At 44.7% G+C, this 26,281-nt stretch overlaps 1 protein-coding gene across 3 annotated transcripts in view; it reads left to right on the plus strand.

Moving 5' to 3' along the window:
* Positions 1–25,999, plus strand: part of GUCY1A1 (guanylate cyclase 1 soluble subunit alpha 1) — a 64,116-nt gene extending 38,117 nt beyond the window's left edge. For all 3 annotated transcript variants that reach the window (XM_082463129.1, XM_082463130.1, XM_082463128.1), the window contains 7 exons: positions 3,758–3,819; positions 7,247–7,305; positions 8,602–9,311; positions 10,828–11,313; positions 14,798–14,941; positions 19,373–19,527; positions 23,702–25,999. In XM_082463129.1, coding sequence (XP_082319255.1) covers positions 3,758–3,819; positions 7,247–7,305; positions 8,602–9,311; positions 10,828–11,313; positions 14,798–14,941; positions 19,373–19,527; positions 23,702–23,903 — 1,818 coding nt within the window. In that variant the 3' untranslated portion in view covers positions 23,904–25,999. The remainder of the gene's footprint in view (positions 1–3,757; positions 3,820–7,246; positions 7,306–8,601; positions 9,312–10,827; positions 11,314–14,797; positions 14,942–19,372; positions 19,528–23,701) is intronic.
* Positions 26,000–26,281: the final 282 nt, after the last annotated feature.

The following is a 26,281-nucleotide window of genomic DNA, read 5'->3' on the forward strand; positions in this document are numbered from 1 at the left end:
AAGTAAAAGATAACTGAGGAGACAAAATGTTCTCTGCACCTCATTCGTAATCTGTTGCTCTTTCTGTTACATTGTTAGCTGATTCTTCTTGAATATTCTCCCCAGTAATCCTATAAGCTCCTCAGGCAGAATGTCTTTAAAGAAATTATGATATGGTATTAGCCACAGTTGTAGCAAATCAGAACCCACTTCCTGAATTGAATCAATTGAGTCAGACATGCTTATATAAAGGATATCATCCCAAATCCAAGACCTTGTGAGATTAAGAGGGTCTGAGGGGACTCCTGAAATCTCTAAATGTGCTGCAAAATATTGGGTTGCAAGAAGCAAAAAGAGAAGCAGTTTTACAGCATCCTTATGCGGGAAATATCCTTGGTCTAGAAAATCATTAAAAACTGTAGAAAACACTCCATCCCAGCTCCTGCCATACTTAAAACCTTTCAATGACTTTTCATTGCTCTAACATAAAAATAAACTTTCTTAATATAGCCTCCAGGCCAAAAAAAAAAAAAAAAAACTGTAGAAAAGTTAAAAATCAACTGAAATAGCAACATATCCATAAACCAGACCAATGAAATTCCATTCAGAGTGTTCCCAACAATATTGCATCAAACAGCAGTTGTACCTGAAGTATTAATATATGAGTATCCTCTAGGGCTGTCCTGCAGTGATTGATTCCGTGTCATGAGGCCTGGGGTCTCAGGAAAGCTGAGTCCTTCTCGTGGATTTCTTGTGAACTGTGTCATCTCAGGGTCTAGGCTCAGGTTGTATTGTAGAAGCCCTAGCACCAAGGTAGGAAACTATGCACCAGCAGCCTTTACCAATGCATGTTTTGTCTGAAAAGCTTGTTGGTTTTGTTTTGTCTTGTTCTGAATTTATAACAGTTTTCCAGAGGTGCAATGCTGGGTGATGAAAGTAGACAGAAAAGCCTGGTAAGCCGCAATATCACCAGCTTATGCTACTACAGCTTGGCTAGGACTTTGGAACTTTCTTCTTTAGAAGAACAAATTCTTTTTTTCTTTTTAATTTTCTTGAAGTACAGTTGATTTACAAGGTTGTGTTAGTTTCAGGTGACAGCATAGTGATTCAGTCATCCATATGCATGTATCCATTCTTCTTCAGATTCTTTTCCCGTAAGGTCATTACGGAGCATTGAGTAGAGTTCCCTGTGCTCTACAGCAGGTCCTAAGTTCTGATTCAACATGGAAAGTCAGGAAGACACCTGCTCCACAAACCCCAGCAATGAGAGAGGGACCATTTCTCCTTTCTTACAATGGCAGCATATATGCTAGGAGGAAAGGACTAGAAAAAGAAGTTCCTGGTGGCAGTGGGAAGGAAATGAAAGACCAGGAAGAATACAGACTGGCAAGGATAAAACCATGTACCTGGTGTTTTAACCGAAAGGTCAAGAGGAGGAGAGAGAAGGGTGGTGTCTCAAGTAGCGCTCGGGGCGAGGAAGGAAAAAGTCTTTGGTGCCAGAATTGGATGGATTCTCTTTTCTCATTGCTCATCCAAAGTTCCTGGTCAGAGCAGCAATTCATATATAAACAAATGTAATCAAATTATTTTAAATTGGAAACAATCTAAATCCATTTTTGAACAAGCGGAAAGAGTAACACCTCTGTACTGGCTTATATCTCCTCACTGATAGAAATGTTATAGACCAAGCCTTCAAGACTGAACAGCTGATGGGGCGTGGGGGCCGGTTTTACGGAAAGATGGATGGGGTTGAGCTGAAACTGGCAGTCTCATATACAACTGATAAGAGTGCCAACTGCTACAAACTTTTATGAAATTAATTTGGAAAGAGCTACTGAAAATTAAAAATCCACAGACTTTAAGGATTTCACTGAAAAAAATATAGCTTATGGACATAAAAAGCAATATATGAGAGGGAAAAAAAGGCCCTTGAGAAACTGAAGATTCTTGAGCACCCCGGCTGATCTGCCTCGTTTACGGTCTTGGGTTTAATGTTCCCTTCCTCCTTCGCCGATTCAAGGACTCTGAGGAACAGGCCCCCATTTCTCTTCCTAAACCCGTTCCCCACCTGCCAGGCATCCGGCCCTTGGTCGGAATCTGCCCACTGTTCCAGCCCTTCTTTCCTCCTGAGGCAGATGTGTCCTCTCTCTCCTTACCGGAACCGTCAGAAAAATGGTTCTACGTGGTAAATCTAAGCTCTCCTTTATTTCTTTTCAGCACTTGCTTTCAAGCAATTTCAAGCAATTTTCTTTCAAGAAATTTCACATTTCTTTTCTAAGCTCTATATGCTCTTTAAAAACCAAAAGTTTTGGGGCTTCCCTGGTGGCGCAGTGGTTAAGAATCTATCTGCCAATGCAGGGGACACGGTTCCCAGGGTTCGAGCCCTGGCCTGGGAAGATTCCACATTCCGCGGAGCAACTAAGCCCGTGCGCCACAGCTACTGAGCCTGCGCTCTAGAGCCCGTGAGCCACAACTACTGAGCCCACGTGTCACAACTACTGAGCCTGCGCTCTAGAGCCTGTGAGCCACAACTACTGAGCCCGCATGTCACAACTACTGAGCCTGCGTGCCTAGAGCCCGTGCTCCGCAACAAGAGAAGCCACCGCAACGAGAAGCCCGCGCACCGCAACGAAGAGTAGCCCCCGCTCGCTGCAACTAGAGAAAGCCCACGCGCAGCAACGAAGATCCAACGCAGCCAAAAATAAATAAATAAATTTTTTAAAAACACCAAAATTTCTTTTCATAACTCGTTTCATTAAAACAGAAGCTTGGTCTATTTTGCTTAACTTTACTGTCTCACTTGACCAGTGGAAATTCCAAGAGAAATATAAATAGTTCTCAAGGAAAAAGGAATTTCACAGCTTGGGATATAGCCAGAGAATTCTCCACTGTCCTCTGGGTAAACTACACACAGAACTGGGGGCTATACACACACATAGATACATATGATCTTTTTACGGAATGCAAAGAAATTACCAGTGCTTTACGTCCACTTATCAACAAGCTGTTAAGAGAGATTAATAGTATTGAAACCAGTGTTTAAAACTATGCAGGCTTATGCACAACTATTTTGCAATCTAGGAAGATTCATGAGATACTCAGAAATCAATAGAAGAGAAGAACACTGCAAGTATTTGGTGAAGATTATTCGTTCAAAGAAAGGAAATGAGTGCAAGTTCGGGGAAATCCGAGATTTGTTTCGATCAGTGATCAACTGACCTTGGTGACAGATTGGATTTAAGGGATAAAAGAAAGGGGAGAGACACACTCGGGAGTTTTCTAGAGCAGGACACGTAAACCGTACATGAGACAGAGATGTGGCTTTGTGGGGAGGGTGGCGGTCACTGGGGTGGCTGTGGGGCTGTGGAAGGAGTGGGAGTCTCTTGGCTTGAACGCCCCTGAGACTGAAGTCCTGGCCACACACCCAAGGGGTTTCCGGCCCCCGAGGAAGGGGTGCCCGCGACTCCTCCCCAGAGGCTTGACTTCACCAAGCCAGGCCTCCCATTTGATTCCAGCTCAGTGGCCGTCAGTGAGCCGCCCACCCAGGGCAAAGCCCACATCCAGACGCGAGTGAGTCTGAGAGCTTTGCTTCTGCCCAAGAGTGAAAAGCCCATAGAAAATCTATCCCCTTTTCCACAGTGTCAATTCACTACACTTATTAAAGTAACTGCTTCTGCTTCTTCATAAGGAGCTTTCAGCACCAATTTTCTGTAAAGTATGTATCTTCAAGAATATGATTATTTAAGGGAATGTTTAAAACTTTTCCTTCAATTTTCAGTTTGAGCGGCTGAACCTTGCCCTTCAGAGAACACTGGCAAAACACAAAATAAAGGAAAGCAGGTAAGTTGAATCATTTAGTTGCATGAATCTCCTGTTGCAGTCGCTGACACAGCTACTAATAGCCAACACTGAGTGACGTATGCGTGTGTTCTGAATCATTTTGGTATGCCGGGAACTGGGCTAAACGTTTTAGCTACCACTCATATGAAAGCAAGTGTATTCATTTTTCACATTTTATATATCACTAAGCTCAGGTTCCTGTAAAATATCTGGGATCGTATAGCTGTTTAGGCAAAGGCAGAACTGAGTTTCAAGCCTGGGTTTTCCAGAGCCCATGATTTTAACCATGTTGCCCTGTGCTGTTGCTTTTAATAAGCTCCCAGAAGGCCTGTTCTTTCCTAGCAAGGGACAGCTTCTGAAATGTTTTACAGAGGTCAGGCATGGGCCAGAGCAGCGTCCTCGCTTGAAGAACACAGCCGAGCCTGGCCCAGCCCCTGTAGCCTCGACCACAGGTTAAGCTTTCCGCTCCTGCATCAGGAGGACGGGAAAGGATACAGGAGCCAGAGGAGGGCCACTCAGGGGTCTGGGGCAGCTGGGGCAGTCCTCAGGGAGGTGTTTCCGCATTTTCCTAACTGGTTCGGCTATACTGGTGTGCGAATACCACTTCCGTTTATACTTTGTTCTTCTACTCTGTCTTTGAAATTTTCTTTAAGAAAGCTTTCTGTAGCGGTTTCATATATAAGGTAATTTTTAAAAAAAAAAAAAACAACCTGACTTTTAGAGTTCATTTTAAAAATACATCTCGGCTCATTTACTGCCGGTGGATAACTTGATTTGGCCTTGTTTTGGTTTTCCTGAAATCAAAGGATTATTTCATGTGCAAATAATACAATAAACACTTGAGTTCAAATTTTCAGAACTGAACTTGGAAGTTTTGCAATCCAGTATCATTGTCGGGAATATTTGATAAGTTCATTCATCTGTCTGCTGCTCAGGAGTGGATAATCTGCTCTGCGGATTATCTGGGCTGAATTTCCCTTGCTGACTAACTGGTCCCAGACTAGGCAGCAGGCAAAGCCAAGAAGGGGTCAGAGACAGGTCCAAAAGAGAGAGTGTGAATCTGTGTGTCTGACAGAAGCTGTGTTTACAGAGTGATATGGAAAGCATTCCAGAACGCCTCTGACCTTAATTCTCAGTCAGGCTGATAAGATAGCCAACAAGTCCTGTAGCTGTGCTACTGTGTCTGTCTGCCTAGGGCTTTGGCAGACAGTTTACTCAGAATTTATTCTCAGGGCCTTGTGTCCTGAAATGTGCCTCAGCTAGATGCAGATATTCAGTTAGGATGTGTTCCCAGAGATGTATCTCTTTAAAAAAAAATTCTCAAAACTTAAAAAAATTATTTTATTTGGAAATTTAAAAAAATCTTTTACCACTTCCCTGACTTCTTAAAGAGTTGATCACACTTTTAAATTGTCCTAATCACTATTCCGCTGTTGAAATAGGATGAAGGACCTTTTTTCTTCTGAGACTGCCTGCTGATATGCTAAATGGCTTCTCTCTGCTTTCTTTCTTTAGTTCTTTGGGACACTAGGCCTTCCTCCCCATCTTTCTGGCAGGTCAGCTGCTGTTTCTACTGCAGTCAGTTTGCTGCCTGCTGAGGGTACCTTAACTGCCCCGTCCGCCAGCTTTGTTAAGTGAATGAGTTTTAGTACAGCCGTTACGGTACCTCTTTGGGTTGGTTGCACAGAGAGCTTTTGGTCTGTTTCTTTTTCTAGGACCTTCTGATCACATCACAGCATCACGTGTGAACTTGTGGCTGGTATGTGTGTCTCTGTGTACAACATAGGCACATTCGCTGGTGTCCATGCAGGCTTACACCTTCTCGTTTTTTAATTTTTTTGAGGGTAAAGAGAGGGAGCTTATTTTGTTTTTTGGGTTTTTTTAAAATAAATTTATTTATTTTTGGCTGCGTTGGGTCTTCGTTTCTGCGCTTGGACTTTCTCTAGTTGCGGCGAGCGGGGGCTGCTCTTCGTTGTGGTGCGCGGGCTTCTCATTGCAGTGGCTTCTCTTGCTGCGGAGCACGGGCTCAAGGTGCACCGGCTTCAATAGCTGTGGCGCACGGGCTCAATAGTTGTGGCTCGCGGGCTCTAGGGCGCAGGCTCAGTAGTTGTGGCGCACGGGATTAGTTGCTCCGTGGCATGTGGGATCTTCCCGGACCAGGGCTCGAACCCGCGTGCCCTGCATTGGCAGGCGGATTCTTAACCACTGTGCCACCAGGGAAGTCCCAGGGAGCTTATTCTGAATCGCACTCTGTGTTGTTTGGATTAGCTAAGCTTTGCTGGGAGTTAGCAGAAGAGGTCTCTGAGCAGCTTTCCTCTCATTCTTTAGAAAAAAAAAAAACAGAAGCTGCTTAAGGGAGAGGAAGGAGCAAATCTAAAGACTGAAAACGTAACATAATATGTAACAAAGGGTTGGGGGGTCTCTAGATTCAAACCAGATGTAATTCAAATTATTTAGATAAGAACATATAGAAATATATATTTCTAGTAACCTAGTATTTTAAATAATTATAAGCAGTATACCTTTATGCGATCAAGTAGCCAACAGAGCAATTTTCCTTCTCAAAATTGTTTCCTTTTGAAACTTCTCTACATGTATCATGCTGTACTGAAGTCTGTTTAACATTTTAAATTCATGCCTATTTCCTCTTGGCTTGTCTAATGGCAAGCCGAACCACAAGTAGAACTTGGGTGTCTTTTAATACACTTCAGTAGTTTGGCAAATTTGGTCATAATCTGTCATCACTATCAGAAATCATCAATTAGGCAAACATGAATCAACAAGCTGTCCAGCTGAAATTACAAAAACCTTCTATCAGTCAAAATGTATGCTATTATATTATCAACTTTTGTGCTACATAAAGCAGTGCAGAAATTGAATAAGGAATAGATTTCTTTAGTTACTAATTTTTATGTAAGATCAAGGATAAAAGTTTAATGTGATGATGTCTGAGAGTTAAATATATAGAACCAAAAACTCAAAAGCAGGATGTACTATGTATTTGCTTTAGAAAATAATTAAGAACTTACTTAAAAGTGAAATACCTCAGTACAGAGAGTTTTCTTCTTGGTTGGGTTATCAGAAAACCCCATGCTGATTTATCATCATCTTTTCCTGGCCATTTCATACCACTGGTTTTCTGCCAGTACAGCCTCTATACTATTAGCCAATGTGAAGTTAGCTTCAAAGGTAAATATACTTTATATGAAATGATGAAACACTCTAAATCAGGTATATTTGGGGGTTTTCCAACATTGTTTTGGGTTTGTACATGTCACTGCTCCTTTCCTGTAAACTTGACAGTCAAGATTTGCCTCTACAGAAAAGGTAATTTAAATTATTTTCCGTCATCATTTCTGTATGTTATAATCTGAAATTTTAGCATTCACTTGTCAGTTTATAATTTAAGATATTGAAATAATTTCAGGAAATCTTTGGAAAGAGAAGACTTTGAAAAAATAATGGCAGACCAAGCGATGGCAGCAGGTAATAGAATTAAGTATATGCAATTAGGAAATAATTATACTTGTAGAACTAATGTTTTACCTGTAAACAAAGATTTTCTATTCCTAGAAAATATTTACCTGGAGAACTAGTACTTTCTTTAAAATATTCATATTTATTGGTCGGTAGCTTCCAGCGTGAAATGTTAAATATCATGTTTTGTGTTAACACAAAGAATAACTCTTTTTCGTACAATATGTCTTTGTTTGACCTCAAGTATTTCCTCTTCTTACAATGTTTATTTGCTGAGAAGTAGATAAAGCTGCGTGGGAGGCTGACTCATAGGCATTCACATGCTTTGGTCTTGAACTTTAAGTGCTCCTCATTTATGCATGAAAAATTCTACTCAGCAAAGTAAAAGAAGTAATTTTTGTAAAGGTTGGAAGCAATCATGGGAAGAAAGGTGAGCAGTGCTCTCATATTAATACCTAGTTTGGAGGAAACAAGCAGATGAGTGACTTTGTCATACTGTCCTTTTCAAAGTTTGAGTACACGGACCAACAGGTTAGATGTTTCTCAAAGTACAAGATATGAAGAACTTGATGATGATGACGATGGCTGACTTGTACTGAGCCCCTCCTCTGGGTCAGGCGCGATCCTAACGTGCCCACCAACCCTGCCACGGCAGTGCTGTGGACAGGGCACTGGGGTTCCCTAAGTCACAGATGAGAAGAATGTGGTACACAGAGTGTAAAGAACAAAGGACATTAGAGGGAGAAGCTGTGGAAAGTAGATAATATATTCCAAACACCTATTCAGTCAGGTAACATCAAACAAGAATGCTATTTTACTCAGAAAAAAATTACTTCATATCATCTCTAAGGAAAAATGACAAAATTGAGTTTCATCACCAGTGATTTAAATTAATTCCTGTATCTGATGCTTATACTCCAAGGGGGCCGGGACCCCTTCACCAACACGTACCACTGTTTCCGTGGTTAACAAGGTGGGAGAGCTTTTTCTGAAATGGACTTGATCCTGTGATTCCAATTGCTCTTTTATAGTTAAGTTTCAGGGAGATACAAAGTCACATATTATACTCAGTTGATCATTCTTTCGTAATTAACTGACTTGGGATTCGTATTAGGAGTTATCCAAATTTTAGAAACTAATTTATGTAGATAATTTACACACGGGTAGTTAATTTTGGTTGGAAACCTTATTAGCAGATATAAAGCAAACTAACTCGTCAGACAGAACAATATTAAAAATAGTCACAGCACACCTCTGCTAAGATGGCGCACTTGATACGGCAGAAAATGTATTATGTGCTTTCAGGAGTCCCAGTGGAGATCATCAGAGAATCTCTCGGTGAGGAGCTTTTTAAAATATGCTATGAAGAAGATGAGTACATCCTAGGTGTGGTCGGAGGAACCCTGAAAGACTTTTTAAATAGCTTCAGCACCCTTCTGAGACAAAGCAGCCACTGCCAGGAAGCAGAAAAGAAGGGCAGGTTTGAGGACGCGTCCATCCTATGCCTGGACAAAGATCCCGATTTCTTAAATGTTTACTACTTCTTCCCCAAGAGGATCACTTCCCTGATTCTCCCCGGCATCGTTAAGGCAGCTGCTCGCATCTTGTACGAGACCGAAGTGGAGGTGTCCTCGACGCCCCCCTGCCTCCACCAGCACTGCAGCGAGTTCATGGACCAGCCCTGCCTGCTCTACTCCGTCCACGTCAAGACCCCTCGACCGTCCCCACCCCCCGGGAAGCCCCCGTCCTCGCTGGTGATCCCCGCCTCGCTCTTCTGCAAGACCTTCCCCTTCCATTTCATGCTGGACAGAGACATGACCATCCTGCAGCTGGGCGACGGCGTCAGGAGGCTGACGAGCCGGAGAGACGTGCAAGGGAGGCCTCATTTCGACGAGTACTTCGAGATTCTCAGCCCCAAAACCAGCCAGACGTTCAGCGGAATCATGACCATGCTGAACATGCAGTTTGTGGTCCGCGTGAGGAGGTGGGACAACGCCGTGAAGACAGCTTCCAGGGTAAGAAGAACGTTACACTCTTGTGAATATGCAATCCATTGTTTCACATTTAAAGACTAGCATTAAAAAAGGTTAAAATATACACATTACTTGAGACGTTTTAATACAGCATTTCTGTTTAAGACAATTCTAAAATACTATGAAGGCTGGAATAAATTTAAGACAAGATTCTTTCTGCATTCATTTGCTTGCTTACTTAAGCCGTCACTGCACAGATATTTGTTGAATGCAGTCTACCTTTTACAATCTTTATGGAGTATTTTATAACTGAATTAGAAAAATATTGATGTAAAAGTATGGTTTCAGTCATCATGAAATAGCTGACTTAATTTGGAATGATAAGAGGAATTCTACAACAAAGAAACAAAAACTTGTTTTTACGGGAGGCAACTAAATGGATTTTTTCAATATTTAATACACATGGAAAAAAATCAATAACTTGTTTGATTAACGGTTAGAGAATGTGGGGAAAAATGTTCTGCTCTCATCTCATAATAGAGAACCATGGTAATGATTTAGAAAAATGTTTGGGAAATCACAGCCGATAGTACAAGTGAGCTCAAAGAAAGGCTTATGACGCATCTAACTTCTGGACACACGTAAACCAGCAGATATGCTGTCTCTCCCCCCAAATGAAAACAGCTTTATTACTTTTTATCATAAAAGTAGTATAGCTAAGTGTTTAAAAAATAGGTAATACTTAAAGATGTTCATTGCAAAATCAAAAACATTAATTATACACATTTTTGTTTAAAACAAAATATACTATTTACAACTTTTTTTTAAATCACTAAACGATATCTGTGGGCCTCCTGCCATGTCATTAGATACCTGTCTATTTCACTTTTTCAAAGGCCGTGTCGTATCCCATCGTGTGGTTTTCCATTTAACCGTTCACTATTGAAGGACACCTGGGCTGCCTTCTTCCGCTTTGCTGCTGTGAACACACATGTACACGTTTGTCTCATTCACACAAGTAATCCTGTCATCCAGGACAAACACATGAAGCCCCCCTCGCTCAGGGCTCCTTGTGCCATCCTTCCTGCCGCTGTCCACAGAATGTAGTAGCAGAAGCCTCAGCGTGCCACATAGTGAGAAAGCCTTGAAGCAAGAATTTTGGGCTCTGTTGATTGAAAATCATGATTTCTGTGTAGCCTGTACTCCAGTATAGTCTCCAAATGTCTGCATGCATTTTAGAATTCATAGTAAATTGCAACGATAAGAAAGCATATTGTTTTTGTTGACAAGTGGAAAAACATCAAGTCTAAAAGTAAAAGGAGGGACTTCCCTGGCGGTCCAGGGGTTAGGACTCCACGCTTCCACTGCAGGGGGCGCAGGTTCGATCCCTGGTCGGGGCACTGAGATCCTGCGAGCCTCACGGTACAGCCACACACACAAAAAAGCCAAAACACAAAAACCAAAGGGATTACCACTGTACCCACCTCCTCACCTTTTGTCTCAAGAAGGTGTTGGGAACTTGAGTAAGCCACAGCGGCTGGCGCCCCTCTCTACGCAGGTGATGGACCTGAAAGGCCAGATGATCTACATGGTGGAGTCCAGCGCCGTCCTGTTCCTGGGCTCGCCCTGCGTGGACAGGCTGGAGGACTTCACGGGCCGCGGGCTCTACCTCTCGGACATCCCCATCCACAACGCGCTGCGCGACGTGGTCCTGATCGGAGAGCAGGCCAGGGCGCAGGACGGCCTGAAGAAGCGGCTGGGCAAGCTCAAGGCCACGCTGGAGCAGGCCCACCAGGCCCTGGAGGAGGAGAAGCGGAAGACGGTGGACCTCCTGTGCTCCATCTTCCCCTGCGAGGTGGCGCAGCAGCTGTGGCAGGGCCGGGCCGTGCAGGCCAAGCGGTTCGGCGACGTCACCATGCTCTTCTCGGACATCGTGGGCTTCACGGCCATCTGCGCCCGCTGCTCGCCGCTGCAGGTCATCACCATGCTCAACGCGCTCTACACCCGCTTCGACCGGCAGTGCGGGGAGCTGGACGTCTACAAGGTAGGGGCCGGGCGGGGCCGGGGGGCGGCGGGGTGGGGGCGGGGCCGGGGGGCGGGGCGGGGCCGGGTGGGGGGTGGGGTGGGGGCGGGGCGCGGCGGGGTGGGGCCGGGCGGGGCCGGGGGCGGGGCGGGGCCGGGAGGGGCCGGGCGGGGCGCGGGGTGGGGTCGGGCGGGGGCGGGGGGCCGGGGGCGGGGCCGGGGGCGGGCCGGGGGCGGGGCGGGGCAGGGCGGGGCGCAGGGTGGGCTCGGGCGGGGGCGGGGGGCCGGGGGCGGGCCGGGGGCGGGGCCCACGCCCCGGAGCAGGCGGTGTGCTCGGCCGTGCGCGCGTCCTCCGGCCCGAAACGGCTCCGAATCCGCGCGTTCCAGCAAGGACGAGCTTGCCCCAAAGAACAGGCACAGAGTGCAGGGGGGACAGAGCGAGGGGCGGGCCGTCGGACCCTCAGAAAGGGGAAGTTGAAAAGACAGTGAGCCTGAGCCTCGACGGTGAGACCCGAGATGCACCGTCAGGGTGAGACGTTTCAAGGTCAGCCTAGCACAGGGAGGACGTATCCTCTCTCTCTGCAGAAGGAAAGAAGCACGAGGACTGCACGAACTGTCTGCGAACGGATTCGTTCAGTACAGGGTAACGGGGTCCTGTTCACAGCCAGGGCGCAGAACCCCAAGTCAGCGGCTTACGGGGTGACTGTACCCAGGCCAAGGGCAGAGGGAGGCCTCTCTTCAAGTCTCCTTTTCTGCCTTATTGGCTTTGTGAGCAGAGAAAGTTAAATAACATTTCTCGTTTCTGAAACAGAGAATATAATACCCACCCACCGAGTTTATATGCATGAATCACATGCATCATGTCCCGTAATCTTCTACAAAGATTACGGTAAAAAAAATAATCTGTCATTCGTCAGCCAGCAGGGTTTACTGAGGGCCTGCAGGCACCACCATTCTAGGCTCTGAGGAGGCACAGAGATGGTCCCTGAAACGTAATAAACTATTTTTTAAATGTAACTTTTGTTAATAAGAGAACCAAGGAAGACATTTTGTGTTCAGCTTATTTCTTTAGAAGTAAAACATATTTTCTTGCTGACTTAAAGTATTTTACGTTGTCCTAAATACCGGCATAAGGAATAAAGCATGCTTCTCATTTATGTGGCTTGAATCATCTTTTAATTTGCCATGTAAAAATCTGGCATTTCAGAGCTTAATGCAACATGAAAATAAATAAATGGTTAAAGAGGAAACAAAGATTATTTATGGGACTCTGTAAGCCCCTCCTTTGTTCCAATCTAGATGCTCGAAGTAAAACTTTCCTTCTAAAAAATTTCTAACAGGAAATTCCAGACAGAGCTATGATTCCCTTAGGAAAAAAGAGGTCCATGTATAATTACAGATAAAATAATTGGCTTCACTTAGGTTAAGCCTGATGGCCTCTTGTGGAATTCACTGTATTTATTTGTAGACAGTTTAGGTCTTGAGAATATCTCCTCTTGGAACCGGGAGGAGGTCTCCCTGTCTTCTGTAAACTGCAGTGACCGCTCGCAGAAGCCGCCCGCTGCTGCACGGCTCGCCCTGTTGCAACTTTAAAGTACGGGCCGTTCCTCCCGAGCGTTCAGAATCTTGCTGCCCACGATGAGGAGGCGGGCGCAGAGACCCGCGGGGGCCCAGCTGCAGCCCCAGCCGGAGAGCCTGCATCCCGGTCTCACCTGCTCTCCGTGCCGGCTCTGCGTGGAAGCACCTGGAGATGCTGTGACTAAACGGGGGAGGGTCGTCACCTCGGAATAACCTTAAGATACAGGGGGTGTTAATCGGGGGCTGACCTGTGCCCGTGGGGCTTCCAAGGAACAGTCAGGCTTGTTCACTCCAGGACCCGACTGGACCAGGACTTCATTCAGTTACATCTCCTTTCTGTCTTTCAATCTCTTGGCCGTTTTCTGCTTATCGGAGGGAGTATTTGTCTGTTGTTTCAGCACATCCTTACTGGTCCTCCAGCGTGGGCCGGCGTGGGACGGGGTACAGTCCCTGTGACACTGGGGACGCGATACCACTCTCACCTCCGCAGGGGCTGCAGCAGCACAGGGGACAGCACCCAACACCCAGTAGGGGCGAGGGTGCCCTTCTCCTGCTTAGTGACACTTCCTGAGCCCTGTGGCAGGTTAGCCGTTAGCCTGAGCGCTTCTCTGCCTGTGGTGCTGAGGAGAGGCTCTCGGGACGCCCGGGCGCCGGGCTGTGTCCTTGGTGAGCAGCCTGGGCCCCAGTGATGGGGGAGTTGACGAGACAGACTCCGAGAGCTTGCGTCCCACTGGGAGAAACGCCGGCACACACAGGCGTAACTGCACAGCGCCCCCGTTGGTGAGCTCTCCTGGTAGGAAACGGAGCAGGTACGGGGCCGTGGGCGGGATCGGCCTTCCTCGCCAGGTGGGTGTCAGCAGGGCCCGAGGAGACCAGGGACATGCCAGGTAGCCACGTGCAGGAGGACTGTTCCAGACCGAGGAGTAGCAAGGGTTTGGTATGTCTGAGGGGAAACAGGTGGCCGCTGGCTTGGAACACAGTGAGCAAGAGGGGGAATTCGGAGATAGATCGGCGGCAGCGGAAAGGCAGGGCAAGAACTTGGGGGGCATGTTAAGGGCCCCGGCATTTATTCTGCATGAAATAGGGAGTCACTGAAGTTTGTCCCCCTTCTCTTCTCCTCTCTCGTCTCCGTCCCCCTAGATTGGAAGCTCTGGATCAGAACAGTGATATGATCTGATAAGTCACAATTAATATTTAGAGGAGAAAAATGTACCTAGTACAAATTGGTGGCTTATTTGTGGATTTAAAGTGACCATTAGCTTTCTGTACTCAGGATCACAGACAGATAAAAATCACTCGTAGCAACAGCAATCATGACAATGATAATAATATACATGAAATTTACAGAAGAGCCTGATTTCCAATAGCTTTCCAGTCACCACTGTCTCTGCCTCTGGGCTTGACGTCTTGGTCTCTACACTTTGTGATTAATATTCATGTGGACAGTTTAGCGTTGCTATGACAACCCCAAATGTCCTTTTGAAAAGCTAAAATGACAGTTTTAACCTGGCACATCCTTATTAAATTCATAGGGCCTTGATTCAGTAGTGACTTTGTTCAGAACGCTGTATTTTATGCTGAGAGGGTATAAAATCACCCAGTATCTTAAACAGTTTAGTATAAACCCAAAGTACGTCATTTGCTTCTACAAAGCCCTTTTACGCGGTGGGGAAAGAAGGAGGTGAGTCGGTGGCGATCCTGGGAGTAGAAGCCCCTCCCGACACCGTGTTCACAGCACGGCACTGCCGCTCACCTTGTGCGTTTCCTGGAAAGGAAAGCCTTTTCCAAGGGTCTGTCATTTGCTCTGATGTTCCATTGGCCCTGAGCGCCGAGGTGTCTGCTGCGTGATTCTTAGTTTCTGCTCTATGATACGCACTGTGACGCTCCCTCAGCTTCCGTTTGTAACGTGGAAAATCCGTTGTGCGTAGGTGGAGACCATCGGCGATGCATACTGTGTGGCCGGGGGCTTGCACAAAGAGAGTGACACGCACGCTGTTCGGATCGCACTGATGGCCCTGAAGATGATGGAGCTCTCTGATGAAGTGGTGTCTCCCCACGGAGAGCCCATCAAGGTGAGGCGGACCACGTACTGGCCAGGAGATGTCAGGACAGTAAATGCTGATTAGTTAGCTCCCAACAGAATGGGGCATCCCTCAGGGTTTAGTGGCAGAGAGCAAATCTCCAGCTTGCTTGACTACGCGGTGTTAAGTGGCTTACAGATCACTCAGAGACCAAAGACGCCATCCGTGGCTTGAGCTTTGAAAAAATGGTACCCAAACCCGCACTTCAGAACCATGGCTTCCTCTGTGACCTGGAAGCTGGTTCCAGAACCACACAGCCACAGCCAGGCAGGGGACCACTGCGCTCGGAAAGCAGCTGTGTCCACTGCTGGCTGCGGAAGAAAGTTGCAGCTACTGTAATTGCATCAGCGATGTGGAGATACTGCATCACGACTCTTCCAAAAGGAGTGACTGGCAACTGGGCTCCCTGCTGAGCAGGGGAGAGAGAACACAAAGGCTTCCCCAGCCGTGCTCACAACGGGAGTGCAGGCAGAAAGGCAGGTTTCCAGAGCTCACGCAAGGGCTTCTGATTCACCACACCTAAGTACATCTAGAACCTTCAAGGGACTTTGGAAAACGGAATGTTTAGTTTTTTGAGCCCTGCAGGGGAGGAATTACACGAGCATGAAGTGGGCTACTAATCCACCAGTATTTTCCAGGACACATAAAATTCCAAAATGTCTAGATGAGCCAGATCCCAGAATAATAATGTCTAATAGCAGATGAGAAAATAAAATTAACATGCTCATAAGCATTGATTTAATAGATAAAACATGAGTGGAATGTCCTTATTTGTCCCACTTGAAGTGAATCTGCCATTTAATTTTTATAGAACAGTCCTCAGTTGATGACCTTCAGAAATGAGCCTTTGAAGTAATATGGAATCCTATGTGGCATGATATAAAATATATAGAGAAGGAGGAAAAAAACTGGAAGCTTAGCCAGGGCTCTCTCCACTGTTAATAGAAGCCGTGTGTGTAAGCCTTCACAACGATCTTCGAAGTCAACTGTCTTCCCAGTTATATACCGATGTGTGACACACTTCCCTAAAATTAGTGGCGTGAAACCACAGAGCTTTGATTCTGCACTGATTCTGTGCGTCGGAATTTGGATGAGGCGAAGCAGGAATGCCTCGTCGTTTCTCACAGTATCTGGCACCTCAGCTGGGAATCTTCAGCGGCTGAGGGCGCGTAGGGTAGCTGGGATTACACCACTTGAACCAGAGCACCGATTCCAAGATGCCGCGTCACTCCCCTGCCTGGTTGCGTGGCTGGGGCTGGCGGAGGGCGGGGCCCAGCTGGGACTGTCAGCCCAGGTGCTCACCTGTCGTGCTCCGGCGGGACTGCCTCAGGGCCGTCCCGCTTCTTACATCGGGGCCACGTCCCGGTGAACAGGTCTGCATCCACTGCATGGCCTTTATGCCCTGGCCTGAGGAGATACACCGTGGCACGTCCATTTTGTCCTACTGGTCACAGCAACCCTAAGCCTGCCCACAGGGGAGAAGACTGAGACCCCAGGTTTCAACAGGAAGAGCGCGAAATAATTTTCAACTGTGCTTTAAAAGCTTCACAGTATCTGACTTTTCCAGATGCTTAATTTCTATAATTTTTTAGAAGAGAATTATGTGGTTTTTTGGGGTTTTTTTGTTGTTGTTTTGTCTTTTTTTGGTGAGGAAACTCATAGCATCAAAGTAAATGCTTAAAATATCCAGGTTAATAATAAAACCAGTGATCTCCACATAAATGGATTTTGTAATTAAGATGTGTATGTTTGGGGCAGGGGGGTTAGTGGTATGATTTTTGATATTTGTAGAAATACACTTTTAGAGTTTTGCGATTGCAAGAATTATTTATAGCTAGTTTCAAAGATAATTACCTGGGTGATAATAGTTTAGCTTTACTGACCTGTAAAGTCAGATGTGAAACTACCTTTTTCTTTGTATTGACCTACAGTCCTAGGAAATATCTGACAGCCTTAGGGGCTACTCATGAAATATCACAGACGCAGAAGTGCAGAGTAGTCTTAGTAGACAGAGAAGCACTAATGTGCATCACAGGGAGCAGATTGTGACTTAAACATCATCTTATTTAAAATCTTTATAACAACATCATGAAAAAGCATCCACAATTCACTGCTGGACAAGAGTAGTCGAGTCTCTCACGGATCCGGGTTTGGAGTCACGTGTTTCTTACCCTCCTGCCCCACGGCATGGAATCACAGAGAAAGAATAGGAAATATTTCCTTTTTTTCTTTTCAAACTCTGTTTTCTCCAGCGTGTCACATGTACAAAGCATCTACGCACTTATTCCTACCGACCTCCTCACCGACGTCCACCCACTGAGGCTTGGAAGACAGTGGGTGGACACGATCTCGTGATGCAGACCAGGGCCAGGCTGAGTCGGGAGGTGCAGAGTGAACTCGGACACAGGCTCTGGGAGCCTCCCTCCCCGCCCCAGAACCCGTGTGCAGAGGGGCTACATCAAACGTGGCCCCAAAGGGGAGACTCCCCAGCAGGTTTCCACTGGGGGCACGATGGGACTGTTGAACTTCGGACCATTTTCATGCTTGTAAATTTGAAAAGTTCCCCGATAAGGAAGCTTTGGGGTTGAGAGTGAGATTCAGGGCTGGGGGAGGGGAGTTGGGGGGCAGGGGAGGAAGCAAAGAGACACTGGCTTCGTCTGCGTTGTTTGGATGTTTACGAGGAGGACGCATTTCCGTATTAATTATGCAATAGAAACAGTAAAATGCCATGATAAACTTGTATTAAAAGCTAGAATGACTAGGTATAAAGAGAGAAACTGACTTAACCAGAAGAGTGCCCAAAGACGGTAAAAACTTCTAAAATTCTGCCTGATATTTATAAGCAGAAGATAGCCTTTTGTCACCTTATTTTATGTGTTTACATTGTTCATTGTCATAGCGTTTACATATAGAACCGTATTCTCCTAAGGAAGAAAAAGCCAGATGTAATAGACATTTATGTTTTTCTGCTTAAAGTAAAACTTGGATGAAGAAGGAACTTTAAAAATAATCCAACCCTGCATTTTTTAGGTGAGGAAAGAGTACAAGGGAAATTTGGAGATTTAGAGAAAGTCAGACTACCAGATGCAGAGAAGAAACCAGCGGTCCCAGAGGGAAGGGGGTGGAGGGAGGGGAACTTGGGAGTGAGGGTTAGATGTACAGACAACTGGGTGTGAAATAAATACGTTACGAGGATGTAATGGACCGCACAGCAAGTACAGTTATTTTATGACAACTCTGCGGGGAGTGTAATCTATAAAATATTGAATAACTGTGTTGTACGCCTGAAACTAATCTAATATTGTAGGTCAGAGTACCAGCTTTTAGCACAATTTTGGTTTCTAATGCAAATTTCCTGATTCATGATGTAGGGCTTTTGTTTGAAAATTTTGCAGAATTCATGATTTGACATGTTATAAGCCAATGATTCTCAGAAGTTTCTAGAAGAGACCTGAAATTAGCAGTAAAACTAGGGCGATCTGGAGTCTTCTGGATTCTAAAGTACATCGAAGTCACTGAGTACTCGCCCTCTGTTTACGACACGCACATCTAATAAAACTTGTTTTAAATGGTCAGCTAAACAGAGAACTGAAAGTAACGTGCATGGCATCTGACTGTCACGTAAAACATCCCCCCTTTAACTTGCTTTGTTGCAGCAGTAATTTAAAATCTTTACCTCCTCTAAGATCAGCCAGTCTTTGGAGCTTCCAGAAGATCCCACTTTAAAACATTGTCTTAACTGCGCTCCAGATCATTGATAACTTTCAGGATGCTTCAACGTTTACCTCAGCGCATCCTGATGCGGCAGGACTCTGGTTTTCCTCGGGTCCAGATGGTTTGGACTGAAGTGGGTGTAGTCACTGTGACGCAGGCGTCAGCAATGCCAGCTTTCCGCTTCCTCCGTCGTTTTCTGCTTAAATATTACCATTCTCTTTCTGCACTTGGTCATTTGAGTAGTGAGGTAGTGTTTGGCGTGAAGTCCTTTTAAAGCAGAACACCTAAAACCCGCCCTCTGCATCCTGAGCACCGGTTTCTTGGCCCCCTCTGACCGTGCTGGGAAACGACTTCTGGGCTCCGGAAGTCAGGTCTCTCTCACCGATGGACAGAGCAGGTGCACGTCAACAGTCCACAGGCGCTCTGGTCACCATGGTGACTGTGGTCCGTTCGTGGGGGGCTTCGATTCAGGTGCGGAAGACGGTTGAGATAAAGCATGTTCTGTGTGAGCAGCGTTAAGAGGCGGGACTGATGCGGCCTAGAGGCTTTTACGTGGCGGTGAGGAGCAGAGGGGAATCGGCTGCAGGCCTGGAGGAAGGAGGGCTGAGGGGAGAGCAAGGGGCCAGTGATTTCGACAGGCGCGCGGCCGGCGCTGGCTAGCGGGAGTGTTTACCCATGACCGCAACGTTGCGTTACTCTTGCTTTCAGATGCGCATCGGACTGCATTCTGGGTCGGTTTTTGCCGGAGTTGTCGGAGTTAAGATGCCCCGTTACTGCCTTTTCGGAAACAATGTCACCTTGGCTAACAAGTTCGAGTCCTGCAGTGTCCCCCGGAAAATCAACGTCAGCCCTACCACCTACAGGTACGCATCCCGTTCAGCGCCCGAAGTCTATGCTTTTCATTCATACGCAGGCGTCATTTTTTTTTTTAATTTTTTAAATTTATTATTTATTTATTATTTTTATTTTTGGCTGTGTTGGGTCTTCGTTTCTGTGCGAGGGCTTTCTCTAGTTGCGGCAAGCGGGGGCCACTCTTCACTGCGGTGCGCGGGCCTCTCATTGTCGCGGCCTCTCTTGTTGCAGAGCACAGGCTCCAGACGCACAGGCTCAGTAGTTGTGGCTCACGGGCCTAGTTGCTCTGCGGCATGTGGGATCTTCCCAGACCAGGGCTTGAACCCGTGTCCCCTGCATTGGCAGGCAGATTCTCAACCACTGCGCCACCAGGGAAGCCCCGCAGGCGTCATTTTTGTCTGTTGGTTTGTTTCATTCTTCATAACTTGGTCTTGCTTAGATCATCTTAAAGGAAAGGAAAAGGAAAGCCATAACTTGTATCATCCTCACTTTAACTTTTTTTTTGAAACTGCTCGTTAGCCTCATGGGAACTTTGATCTCCAGCCCGACCCATGATTCTCCACTGAATGAGACTCGTACGTTCTGACCTGTATTTCTGCTCGGGTGATTAATTGGCCCCTTACAGCCAACGTGATCCTATTAGAACAGCTGATTCCCGGCCCCCCCGCCCCGAGGACACCCACTTCCCACCGGCCGAGCTCCGTCCGTCTCCTGACTGGGTGGTAGGGGCCGCCGTGCACCTGGTTCCTGGGACCAGCACCCTGGGCGTGCCCCCTCCTTCCGCGTGTGTGCCCCGCCCCCGCTGCACATGAGTGCGCTGCACGCGGCGCTCCTCACGCCCAGGCTCCCCTCCACGTGGTACCCACGTTGTCTTCGTGAAGCACAGGCCGGATCCGTCCCCCCGCCTCACAAGCCAGAACAAAATTAAACGTGCCACCCCGGACTCACAGGTTCCCCTGACCAGAGTCCCGCCAGACCCTACCACCGCGGTTTCTTCCGCGCCCTCCTTACTCCTCGGATCTCCTGCAACCCGGCCTCGGTTTATGCATCACACTCGCCAAACCGATTCCTGAGCGGAGGCTGCTTGCTTTGCGTTTCTCTCCCGGGTCACCCCCGGCCTTCCTCCTCCTCACGATCCGACCTTAAGTCAGAGGCCGCGTCTCCACAGACACATTCCTCACCCGCCCCGGACACACCCTCGGGTACTCAGCTTAGCTCATCCTGTGTTTCTTAAGTTCAGGACAAGCGGCGATTCTAGGAGAAGTTATACAAATATGAAAGGTAATTACTTCTTTGCAGAGCTTTATTGATAGTACATTGAATTCAGGGATGGCGTTTCCCAATTAAATAATATTAGGAAGCGTTAACTTCCTTGATATATTTATGAAGCACATGTAACTTTAGGACACAGACTGCATACCCACCACCAAAAATATCCATTTCCTTCAAACTTCCACTTCCAAATTCTGATCAGTAATTTAGAATGTAATGGCAATTAGACATTCCTTTCTCTTAAATGTCATGAGGAGTTTTCTTCTAGGGGACAGTTTCCCGCATTTTTGTTTGTTTTCACTGAAGTGCAGAGAACGCACAAACACTAGGTTCAATACCGTTTGAGTTTGGGGTCAGTGGATTAAAGGGAGGGTTGCGTGCAGTGATGCAGGATCATTAAAGACAAAACTGGCAGGTGCCCCGTGCGGGCGGGAAAGTTGACCAGGAACTCCTGTAGGGACACAGAAGCAGGACTTGAATTCCACCAGGGAACAAGGAGAATAAGGGCTTATGGGACGATGACCGAATTAGGAGAGTTGATGCAGCCACTGGCAGAAAACCGTGTCCGGTCACGAGGGATAAAGAAAACCTCCCTCCACGGGTGAGCATTTGCCCTGGGGCTGTGGCTACTATTCTTGGCTCTTACTCAAGCTTTCTTCTAAATGGTTTTATTTTTCAACCTGTTTTTCTTTACAAATTTGGATCTTTTTAAAAAGACGATTTAATGAACAAAAAATCTGTAAGTCTCTTTAAAAAGCATGGGATCTGTAGGCAGAAGACATGTCCTACAGCACAGGGCTTACCAGATGTGTGATCTGGAGCAAGGCTCTTCATACATTCAAATGATTTGCTTTAAAGCCACTTCTGAATGTCCAGATAGAAGAATAAAACCAGAGAAAGATAGATTCCACTCATACCCTTTTACAACTTGCCTTGAATCCACTCAATACTATGTTTTTGAGATTTTTTTCTTGATGAAATATAAATCTAGGTCATTTATTTACAGTATTCCTAATGCAGTGGTGAGCTGGTAAACCAGCCTGCGGAGTGAAGTGGATACTCCCTGACTTCTGGCATTTACCAGTTTTTAAGGTGTGAATACTATCACCGTGGCAGGTTTCAGGCTACCGATGGTTTAACTGGCTTGCAGAATTCCAGAGTGTTTAACAGCTGTTTCTCACAAGCTGGTACGAGATAAATCTAGCATGTCCCCATATGTGCATGTGACATAATATGTATTCTAGAGTATAAATAAGCCAGTCTGTCTTCTATCCATGGGTAATTAGAGGATTGCCAGTTTTTCATTATTACACAACGTGATTTGATAAATATTCTTACACATACGTGTCTAGATAATATACCTACGAATGGTATTCCCAGATCGTGGGCTATACCCAGTTTCGGCTTTACTAAGCATCAGTTAGCTGTCCAGATTGGTTTCACCAATCTATTGGTACATATTGGTAATATATACCAATAGAATCCACGGTGTCTGAAGGTTTCTATTTCCCAGTGACTGATATTATCAGACTGATTGTTACCAATATGACGGTTGTTATGTGATATCTAATTGATGCTTAATTAATCTTGTTCAATTTATTTAATCTTCACAACTGTCTTAAGAGACATGTTTTATTTTAATCCCCATTTGAAAGGCTAGAAATCTGACATCTTTGCTGTTATTCAAACCTACATCTACCAGACTTTGAAGCTTATACTTTCAATTGTGTGGAATTCTGTAATTTTTCATTATATATTACCAAATACTATGCCTTAAAAATAAAAGGTACTCAAAATATTTACAAATCCATGAGTAAAACGTCATTTCATTAGTCTTATGATTTTGCAGGCTACATCTTTATTGGTGCACTGATAAAAATTAGTTGATTGAACACTCCCATGTATTCTACTTGAGGGCTGTGATCCTGGAGACCTGCATCTGTGTCCAGCGGTTTCCTCAGCACACGGAGGGGCGTCAGGGTCCTGAAGTCTCATGCAGTGTTGTCACTCTTTTCATTGCAGACTGGGGCATGGAAGGGAAGATACAGTGAGAGATTTTCTGCAGAAGCTGGTTTAGAGCCTGTTTCCATCCACGGCCTGAATAACAGATCAGAGAGATGCTTATTAAGTTTGCATTTGACAGAAAGCTAGGGAAGCAAGTGGGAAGAGGAGACAGTAACTTAATCAAAATTAGTTTCAAATGAGTTTATCATCATGGACAAATGCAGCAAATAATAAAAGCCTGTAGAACATCTGAATTTAAGATGAAATTTAATTCTTAAGAATTTAAGAAGAAAATATATTGCAAATATCAGATAGTAAGTAGAGTGTCGATATATACGACTAAATCTCACTTTAGTCCTACTAACCTAGAATTCATAAAAATTCTATTGAGAGATCCCAAAGTTACTCTCACATTTTATATATAGATATATATCTTATATAGAATTTTCTTTCACAAGTTCTTGCCCAAGCTTACTTCTCAGTAATATTTAGAAAATGAATGAATTGACAGACAATGTCTTATCTCTTTCAACTCTTCCAGTTCTGTAACATTATTTTCATGTGTTTTTTGCTATTATTAGACTTTTGCATTGTTTTGGGTTTTTTTCCCCACTGCTGTGAATTGCACTGTTCTATAGATTATAGATGATACCTTTACAAGACTATTTTATAGTTATTTTTCCTAATATGAGTGAACTACATTATTTGGTAGGGCTTTCTGTTATTGTGCATTGATTCCTTGCCGTTCTTCTGTGAAGATGCTTATGATTTTTCCTGTCAGTGACACTGAAGATGGCTGGTTTATTAATATTCTCAGGAATGTTCCTTTAGTTATGCCGCCTTTTCTTGACTAGACAGTTACGTCAGTCTTCAGTTTTATGATTAATATTTGCGTTTCAATATTTCCAGATTACTCAAAGACTGTCCTGGTTTTGTGTTTACACCTCGATCAAGGGAGGAACTCCCACCAAACTTTCCTAGTGACATTCCTGGAATCTGTCATTTTCTGGAAGCTTATCAACAAGGAACAACTTCAAAGCCATGGTTCCAGAAGAAAGATGTTGAGGAAGCCAATGCCAATTTTTTAGGCAAAGCATCGGGAATAGATTAGCCAAATACACACCCAGTTGTTCGTGTTTGGGTCTGAGTCCTTGGGGCGTGTGTGGACCTTCTGAGCGCACCCTGGGACGGCAGCAAGCTGCGGAGCAGTAGTAACATTTCGGGAGCTAAGTCACCATCTGCTTTTCCTTCCACTTAACATGACAGAAATGTACTCACCTCAATATTCAACTCTTCAGTGAAAAAGAAAGAGAGAAAGAAAGAGAGAGAGGAGAAAGAAAGAAAGAAGGAAAGAAAGAAGCCTCAAAAAGTGACTTTGGGGGAATATTTCTGATATATAAGAATAGCTTATAACCTGTACTCAGAACTCAGCGCCTTGTTCATATATCGGGTGATTGTAGTGACCTGTTCAACCTGGTGGAGTCGCCTGCCTTCTGCCCTGGCCAAACACCCTGGTTATCAAAGCCCTTCTCATAGTGTTGGTTGCCTTAAAAACGCTTTTTGAATAGAAACCATAGTCTTGGATACCCTAAGCTCTTTGAACCTTTCAAGTCTGCATTTTGTTACATTTCCTCACTTAACTGTTAGCATACATAACAAAATAGATGGAGGCTTTCTTCTGTTGCACTTTTTTCTTTTTCTTTTTTTAGAGAAAATAAGCCATTATGGGTTAGATGCAATATGAATCTAAAGTAGTTCTTCTGTAAATATCAAAGATGATTTTATAAAAATATTCTCCACAACATAATGTGTCGTAACAATAAATATTTCCTTTTTTGACATTTTAAAAAGTCTATATATGGGAAAGGCTATTTTAATTCATAAGAGCAATTTCATTTCTATTAATTCATTTTTGTGTCATAACCTTCAGGATTAAAGAGGGTTACAGCCTACATTGAAATGCAATAATATTATTCTAATTTACTTTACCCAGAAGCAACATGGCGTAAAGGCAGCATTCAGGGAATGAATCATAACGTACAGAAGTAAAACATTTACACACACAGCAGTAATTTGGACCTGTTCAGCAGACACCCTCCATTGCCAGGCTGAGCCATGTAAAAGTTCCATTAGGAAAATCTAAGTTCAGGAGTGGCAAATAAGACTTGTTCTTTTTGCTGACAGCTTATGTTTTAAGTATTTGTGTTGAACACTTTGGTGTGTATATATGTCCTTGGAACCATCAGGACTCTTTGTCTTAAGTACACATCTGTGAATTTTTTATTCTAGCGAAATTAATTCAATGATATTTTTAAAGAGGGTGTGAATATTGATGAAGAAAATTATGCTGTGATTTCATTGTAGAAATTTCAAAACATTTTTCTGGAACGTGAACTTTTAATAATGTTAGTCTAAGATCTCTGGTGAACTAAGTAACATGCAGAGTTTGGTTGGAGATAAGGATCTGATTTTAAAAAGAACGCAACTTCAAAGCAAGAGAAAGATGAACATTACAGTGTTTAAATCAGTATTAGCAGAGCTATAGATACACTGAACTCTTATTTGGGGATCTGAGGAGTAAGTCAGCTGGAATTTTTAACAGTTATCTCCACTAGTCCCCAGGCCAGGCCATGGTGACCTCAGGAACAAAGGCCATTACTGGCTGGCCTCTAGCATCCCTGGCGTATTACTATACATATCACAATAATTATTATTTACTCAATGATGCTCCAGTGTCTCGAGGTACTGAATAGGGCTCATTAAATACCAATCCTATTATTGGAGAGTATCACAGGCCTTGGGAAAATATAGTTATAGTCTCACAATTATATGAAGTTAATAAGAATATTTAAAAGGAAAGTAAAGACTTAAATACATTTTTCTTTCTGGAAATGAGCCCTTATTACAGGGAAGATATGAAGAATTAAGGGAAATTAAAAAGCATAAAATAATGTGTCTTATTTATCACCTATTTAAGCAGACCCAAATTTGCTAACAATTTATGTTCCAAAAGTTGTAAATTAATTAGAATTCAAAAAATATTTTCTGTGTGTGTGTGTGTAAACATACACACACACACAGACATAGAACCAATGGAGGAAAATGTGAACAATCTGAGTAAAAGCTCCATGGGAATTCCTTGTACTATTCCTGCAACCTTTCCATAAGTTTGATATTTTATCCAAATAAAAAGTTACCCAAACTGTATTTTCTCGAAAACATTAAGCCATCTGTGATAGATTCCCCAGGCCAGCCTGCAAAGGCTCGTTAACTATGGGATACCTCAGAGCCCTTAAGCAAGATGGACATACAACATTTCCATGATGGAATGCGCTCAAAATCTGCAACTCGGGCGCTAAAAACTTTAAGGAATCCCTTTTCCATCTCTGTCTGATCCACTTTGGAGGGTGGAGGTGAGGGAGACGTGTTCATGGCCAGACCGCTGAGGGTAGGCAGGGACGGAGCCCGAGGGTATGTTCACAAGGAAGC

The sequence above is a fragment of the Balaenoptera physalus genome (assembly GCF_965194825.1).
Source record: "Balaenoptera physalus genome assembly, chromosome: 5".
NCBI classification, from domain to species: domain Eukaryota; kingdom Metazoa; phylum Chordata; class Mammalia; order Artiodactyla; family Balaenopteridae; genus Balaenoptera; species Balaenoptera physalus.